Source organism: Helianthus annuus, chromosome 10, assembly GCF_002127325.2.
Source record: "Helianthus annuus cultivar XRQ/B chromosome 10, HanXRQr2.0-SUNRISE, whole genome shotgun sequence".
NCBI classification, from domain to species: domain Eukaryota; kingdom Viridiplantae; phylum Streptophyta; class Magnoliopsida; order Asterales; family Asteraceae; genus Helianthus; species Helianthus annuus.
Genome location: NC_035442.2, coordinates 129516218 through 129524367, shown reverse-complemented (window position 1 = coordinate 129524367; position 8150 = coordinate 129516218). Strand labels below are relative to the sequence as shown.

The 8150-nt window shown below is 36.4% G+C and overlaps 1 protein-coding gene across 1 annotated transcript; it reads right to left on the bottom strand.

Annotated features, from left to right (window-relative positions):
• Positions 1-4735: 4735 nt before the first annotated feature.
• On the bottom strand, positions 4736-5095 carry LOC110881930 (cold shock protein 2-like). The gene has a single exon (XM_022130058.1). It carries the CDS (start codon positions 5093-5095, stop codon positions 4736-4738), a length of 360 nt encoding a protein of 119 aa, XP_021985750.1.
• Positions 5096-8150: the final 3055 nt, after the last annotated feature.

The following is an 8150-nucleotide window of genomic DNA, read 5'->3' as shown; positions in this document are numbered from 1 at the left end:
GTGAGGGTTTTCCCCGGTTTGGAAGACGAGTGTATCCCGATGTGGTGAATTTCCCCAGTAGCCCATTTGGAGGATTCATTGACCGTTCAAAAAAAAACATAAAGGCTCCTATTTTTAGGCCTTGGCTTTTAATGAGATTTCTCATTAATTACAGAACTGCCACCTTGCCTTTTTGACTATCTATCTCTAATATTACAACTCATTTTTCTGTTTCTCGCTACGGCTCGAATTGACGAAGGCTATAGACATAAATGCACTAACAACATAGTCCCCTCTTTTTACTGTTTTCAATGTTTTGGGGTGATACATGTGTACCTATTTGTTATGTTCATAATTTTCAAAGTATGATTGATTATACATGTTAGTACTTATGTTTTGACAAACTGAATGATTATTTATGGTTTAAACACTAATTTTTCAAAGATTATAAAATTAGATGTTGGATTGTACTTGTTTTATACGTTCATCAGACCGATTGGTAGAATGATATAGCGCTATAGGATTTGACACCCCATTCCTGTTGTTTATGGAATGTCAGAATCCGATATTTTATCCAAATAGGGATTGCCTTCGTGGTATTTCTATAGTCTCCTAGGTGTATTTTGATGCACTAACGTTTGGTTGAATTCTTAAATCACATTTTTATTGTATATTTCGTTATACTCCCAAAAGTATAGTTTGATATACTCTCATGTGTGATATTGTACAAAACAACATATATTTTGTTAATTACTAAAACATAGTTTGATATGTTATTTATAAAACCAAAGCATAGTTTAATATGTTATTTGTAAAACCAAAGTATACTTTTGATATACTACTGAAAATTATTATTTTGACGACTAAAATATATTTAATATACTATCTGTTTGACTATTTTGGAACTGAAATATATTTTAATATATTACTTATTCGACTTTCTTAAAACCAAAGTATATTTTTATGTATACTACAAACCTTTTTATCAAAACATATTTTATACAAACTCATTTTACTTAATTATTTGTTTATGCATCTTTCTTTTATATCATCTGTTTTATTTTCACTTATTATATGATTTATAAAAGAAAACATTTTTTTTAGAAGTTCATGACTATTTTTGTTAAAACATTCTTTTAAACTTACAAGTCATGAATCCTATTTTCAATAAAACCTATGTATCTCACAGGCATTTTTATGCTGACGTACCTATTTTTACATATGTTTTAGGTGCTGCTTTGTGATGATTGTTGATGCATGATACACATAGGATGGACTCGTGCCTTAGCGACTTTAAAATTTGAAAGACAATATTTGTATTTATCTGATTTGTAATAAAACAATGAGTTTATAAATTCAATAAAACGAAATTATTTAATCCATGGTTGTGAAACAATGATTTTGTTACAACACTCCCCGACGTTTTTGCCACGTTTTGTTGTTTTACGTGGTCGGGGTGTGACGACAATCTTCTGTTCTTGGTTTAGACATTCCAGCAACATTGAACCTATGCCTTTAATTTCTACATGCGACCCGTCACTGAAACGAACTTGCCCTGTCACCTTTTCATCTAATTCTCTGAAGTGACTTTGCACTCCTATCATGTGGTTGCTAGCCCCGTTGTCTTAATACCATAGACTTTCATCTTCTGTGGTGTAACTTGCTGGTTCTATGCGTTCTTCGTTTAGTAGAACCCTTTCTTGAACAACGTTTTCTTCTTTTATTGCCATTAGTAATGTTGGTGCTTCGTCTTCCTCGACGAGGTTTGAGTGTTCTTGTACAACATCTTTCTCAGGACAGTCTTTCTTGAAGTGTCCATACTTCTGACACTTGAAGCACTGGATCTTACTTGTGTCTGTTTGGTTTCTTCCAAAATTCTTCCAATTCTTAGACTTTCCACCTCTAGGTCTATATGAAGATCCTTCATTCTTAGTGCTTTGCTTGTCTTTATTGTCTCGCCAGTTTCCACGTGGTTGGTTGAACCTGCCACGCACGCGGTTTCCAAACCGTCTTCCTCTGCCTGAGTTGTTGTCATGATGTGTAAACATCAACTTGTCTTGACTTTCTCCTGGGCTTCCTTTCTTTTGCTTAAGTCTTTCTTCGAATGTTTTTAACCTTCCGACCGTTTCTTCTAGCGTCATTGTTTCTAGATCGGAGTACTGTTCCATCGAGGCGACAATCTGAGTAAACTTATCTGGCACTGCATTTAGGAGTTTGCGTACCAGAGTCGGTTGACTCAGTGTTGTCCCTAATTCGCTTGCCCGGGTAACTACACTGTTTATCTTTGGCGGTGAAGGAGTCTATAGTGTCATCTTCCCTCATTTGCATTAACTCGAATTCTGATATAAGTGTATGCCAACGAGTCTTCTGTACCCGATCAACACCAACGTGTCTTGTCTTGAGATTTTCCCAAATTTCCTTTGCAGTTTTACAATTTGCAACTTGCAATACAACATCCTCCGGTATTGCTTGGAACAGATATGCAATTGTCGCCTTATCTTTCTTAACATCTGTTTGCGTATTTTCTGCCAATTCAGTCGTTTCCCAAAGTCCATTCGCTTCCAAAATCGTTTTGATGCGAATTGTCCAAACCGTATAGTTTGTTGCTTTCAAAATAGGACACTGGAATTGGGAAGAGAACTTCCTTCCTTTTGAATTACAATTTGTGAATTTGGTCTGGTTGCTCCTGACATGTCTTCCGACTGAACAATCTTCACTTTCAAAAACTTTTATCTTTCTTGGTTTCAACAAACCTCTAATCTTTAACCCCGCGTATAACCCAACGCGCAACAATCAATCAATCTAATTCGCACTAAACCCCGGAATCAAAACCCTAGATTCCTAACCCCTGGTTCGACACTGAACCGAAAATAAAACTACCTTATGAATTGAGAAAGAATAATAAAACCTGATCGCGAATTCCCTGCGATGCCTAGAGCCTGATCTGATACCAATTGTTGGCCCCAAAATGATCTTTGATCTCTAGATCGCAAATGATAAACTAAAACTTCATAAAACTTGAATCGTAAACATAATACAATGATTGAATGTATGTGTATATGTAAATCGAAATACATGAATCGAAGATAATGATACTACAAATGAAATTCTAGAGCCTATTTAAAGTTTTCCTAGACGTGTCTCTTCGTGAATAGGCGTGTCCTTTGAGTGAATGGTTGTGATCACATATGAAGAGGTGCGTCTTTTCCTTCTTAATCACAGCCACTAATTGAATATGTGTGTCTCTTGGTGGTGCCCCTTGAAGCCATCGATCATAGGAGGCGACCCTATGGGGTTTTGCACCCCTTGGGGTGGAAGTTACCATCTTCTGAAATGCCATAAACAGCCCCTGAACTTTGTAACCGCCACTCTTCTCTTTAATTACCATAAAACCCTTGTAGTTTAGGATGTGTAATGATTAGTGATTTCATTTCAGAAAAAAACAATTAGTCAGGTTAGAACGGGTCACATCATAACTGGTCATGTAAAAAACATCTTTCGTGCAAGAAATGGATGGCTAAATACTCTAAACTCACCGACGGTATCAACAAAATAACTGTAGAAGCATCATTTATATGAAATAAGAACCAAGGATGAATATTACCTTTATAACAGCAAATCAATTAGGACTAGAAAATCAGCAGACTGAAAGTGAATACATTAGTCATTTCTTGAAACTCAGTGAAACACTTTATTGTCTAATTAGTGATACACCGGAATGTCATATTCAGTCATGTAGAAGCTCTTTGTGCAGAAAAATAATGGATAACTAAAGCAATGATCAGCAGTGATACAACAAATGTAGCGCAACTAGAGGGACAAAAATGGAGTTAACAATGGAGAATAACAACAAATCAGATCATAACCCATCTTTGTCTTCCTTAGTGTTCTTGTATTAAAATTAATGGAGCAAATGTATACAAAGTAAAATATGTCAGCAGTTGATAATGGTAGCAACCTAGGAGATCAGGGCCTTGTAAACATTGATCATTAGCCTCCTTTAGCAGCCTGTTAAGGGAGGGTGATTTGTTGGAATAAAATTTGGTAGTGTTACTATTAAGAAAAGTAACATGATCCATGATCCATGATGATAAAAAAGCAACTATAGTTTAATGGAATGATTATTCTGGGTTGTGCCTTATTATTTTGTAGTGGTCCTTTATTATTTATGAGTGGTATTTTGGGTGTTCCTTATGTATTAAAGGGGGTTCCAAAACCACCCAAACAAACAACACTATTTTCTTTAGCGATATTTGTCTGCCCAAAACATCTATCTCTACCGCCTAAAAATTAAGTTTTCTACTAGTGACATCATAATAACCATTGTTGTAAAACAAAATGTCAGAGACCGAGTGCTCCTCGAATAATCGCTATAAGGTAGACTGCCGAATACTCTCAACTCTGACCAGGAAGTGACTAGCGGGTTTTGCAACCATGATAATAACATATGCGAAAATTTTTAAAATATTGTATCTTAAAAACTATAAAGCAAACAACAAAAACAACAAAAAATAATCAAAATAGTAGTAATAATAATAATAATTATAATAATAACAACCTTTCCACTTACATACCATCTTTACAAAAAGAAATAGATTAATTACCCGTGTCCCACAACAACCTTTCCACTTACATACCATCTTTATAAAAGAAATAGATTAATTAACAATTAACCATGTGGCAAGTTGCTTTTTAATATACAGTTAAATTAAAAATGTAACAAGAGTTGTTGTAGGTCTTCAACTTGCTTGATTTGCTATAGCATTGGTTCTTCTTCCAACGCAAGATGAGCCAATTCGTCCTTCTCTTTTTCTTCATCTTTTCGCTTACTACACTCGTATGCGAAGTGACCGAATTCACCACATTCATAACACTTGAACTCTCTCTTGTCTCTATTTCCTCGATCCATACTTCGTCCACGTCCACTTCCTCCTCTAAACGAACTTCCTCCGCGTCCTCTACCATGATTTTGATCGCCGCGTCCATTTCCATGATGCCAATTTCCGGGTTGATTGTCTGAACTTACCATTAAGAGATTATTGTTCTCCGGTTCGTTTTGGCTCTTGAGGCGTTCTTCAAATGTTGTAATCCTACTCACTTCTTCTTCAAACGTCATTTTATCTATTTTTGAATATTGCTCGATGGATGCCACAATTGGTAGAAACTTCTTCGGAACAGAGCTAAGTATCTTCCTTACAATTTTCTTATCTTTAATGATGGTACCGAGACTTTTAAATTTGGATTTTATACCACCCAACTTGATTACGGAACTATTTATTGTTTCGTTTTCTCCAATATTTAAGGCTTCTAATTCACTTCTCAAAGTTTGTAGACGCGCTTTCTAAACCATATCGGCTCCAAGATATTGATTGCATCCCAAACATCCTTTGCAATTTCCTATTGCGCAACTTACACTAGAATATCTCCCGGCAACGTTTGGAAGATCATTGCTTTCGTTGTATGCATTTTTTTCAATCTAACCCTTCTTTTGAAACAATTGTATTCAAAGACTATATGCCTTCAAGATCGTTTCCATCAAGATTGCCCACTAGGTGTAATTTGATTCAGTCAACTTTGGGCATTGAATGGATATATTTCCTTGCTCGCGAATTGATGTTGACATGTTTTTCTTGTCGTCTCTTCCTGGCATACTTCTTTTCTAATTTGCTTTCTTAGGCTTTTTCTCTCCTATCTTCCTTGCTTTACTTCAATCTTTCTTCTTACTTGCACCACACAGGTTTTTGATTGCCAAGCAAGTCTTCTTTGCCACACAGGTCTTTCTTTGTTGCTTTGCCACATAGGTCTTGTCACCACGAAGGTTCTTGCACCACGAACGATTTTCCACCACGAAGGTCTTGCACCATGAAGGTTATGTACCACGAAGGTTTTCTACCACCAAGGTTTTGCACCACACAGGATTTTGTGCCACACAAGATTTCTCGAATTTCTAAAGTGGCATTAGAGATTCGTTTTGAATTGCATTATTTTCTAAACCATACTATATGTTCTTTTGAATAACAGATTTGATTTAAGATTTGAATTTCAAAACAAGAATTCAAACAGACGAAATATTTGATTGCAATCAATCAATCAATCAATCTGCAATTCAATTTTGAAACGAATACAAATCCTTAAAAAATAAATTCGAGAGAACCTGGTTATGATGATTCAAATCGACTTCTTCCTAGATTTGAAATATGCACTCTGATACCACTGTTGCTCAAAACACTTACAAATACGAACAGGAACACAATGATAAACTACGGACAATCGAATGAATAACTATATTCAATGTGAAAGTATAAGCGATTCTGATAATTACAATTGAAACATACAAACCCTATATATACTAAACAAACAGGTGTGATTGTAGAGACGTGTCTCTTCACGAACGGTTGTGACTCTTGAACTTATGGATGTGATTGAATGTTGATGAGGTGTGTCTCTTCTTCTCTGCTTGTGCCCGTCGATCAGTAGATGTCCCAAGAGACATGTCGATCCAATTAAGAGGTGTAGGTTACAATCTTTCAACTTAACACCTTCAGTCCTTGTACTTCATAACTACCCTAATTCTAATATAAACTATCCATAAACTATTTACTAGTCAACCATTGTACTTGGATGTGAGAGATTAGAACTTCACCCATACCCTCATTGGTCACTGTTGCTTCCCTCGATGCCATCACTCCGAGTGTTGTTGATCATTGTTACCACCCAAACAGGAAAACTCGTTACAAAAGGCTAGTCCGGTGGGTGATGGAGCCCATTTAATGTATAAACATCACATTTGTCGATCATATACATACAATCGATGTGAGACAAGTCTCATACCTTACAATGATTTTAGTCTATAACATTCGTCACTCCGTTGGGCCCGTCATCCTTAGTCAGGGTTGGTTCCCTCCAGACCACCACTCTTAGTTTGGCTCTCATACCATTTTTATAACCCAAATAGAACTCATTCCAAATGATTGGTCAATTGGGTAAGGTAGCTCATTTGATCTATAAACCTCAAATTCATTGACCATACCATGAGACACGTCACATGTCTTACAATGATTTCAGTCTGTAAAACAATCTAGTTGGAATGAAAGTGTTGTTGGGAATCAGACTTAATGGTTGCAGCGGAAGTGTGAGACATGGATTGATTCTTATTCGAGATTGAACCGAATTGAATGTCCATGTTTTAGAAAGATATATGAATACAGGGAAGATCAAACAGGGAATATGGGACAATTCGAGTATAACTTGAATGTCTTGATACCGGATAACATTGCCGGCATATACATATATATATATATATATATATATATATGCCATAGTTTTGGCGGTTCAATTGGCGGGAATAACTGCTTCGGCAGTTATTTGAAATCACCCGCTTATCAAACCGAAATTACATAAGCTATCATCCTTAATTCGAATACATATCACCTAATACTTATACAAGTTCGAATAAAAATAAAGATAATAAAGTTTAATAATAATTCTAACATAACCCCCTTAAACTTTAGTTATGTTTCCGAGTTTGCTGCATAACACTCCGGTTGGCTTCTTCAATAGCTTTCTTCGCATGATTGAAATTGAACCGCTTCCTTTTCTTTTGCAGATTCCAGTCATCTTCCCATTCGTTTCCGGCGAAGAGAGCGTAGTGAGCCGAAGCAGCCTCATCCTGACCATCACTTGCACTTTTCATTCTCACATGGCAGCCGTGAGAGGAACCTTCTCCTTCATCCACCACCTCCTTGTCATACACTTTTTTCTAAATCACCTTAAACCTGTAATAGTACTCTAAGACGTCGAGATACATGGCATAGATAATTCTCATGTAATCGTCGTCTTGATAATCAAATCCTAAATCCTTCGCTACCACCGGCCACAAATTGTCACTTGTGACATTCCGATAGCCGCCATCTCTTTCCACCAACACGTACAGTCCTAACAGATCTATTTTCCTTTTGTTCGGAGCATATGGAGGGACTGGCCTTGAAGATATTCCCATATAGACATTCAGGAACCACTTCACCATCTCCTCGAACTTTGCCTCCAAAGTGTGTTTGTATTTGAATACAAACTCTCTATCATCGATCATATCCAGTAAAGCTTTGCAGTCAGCGAATTCATGGAACTCCATGGCATTGATGATCATCAAACTCCAATCCGTCTCTTGTGAA

Excerpts from the sequence above, each read along its gene's own strand:
- LOC110881930 (XM_022130058.1), bottom strand. The coding sequence starts at position 5,095 with ATGACGTTTGAAGAAGAAGTGAGTAGGATTACAACATTTGAAGAACGC.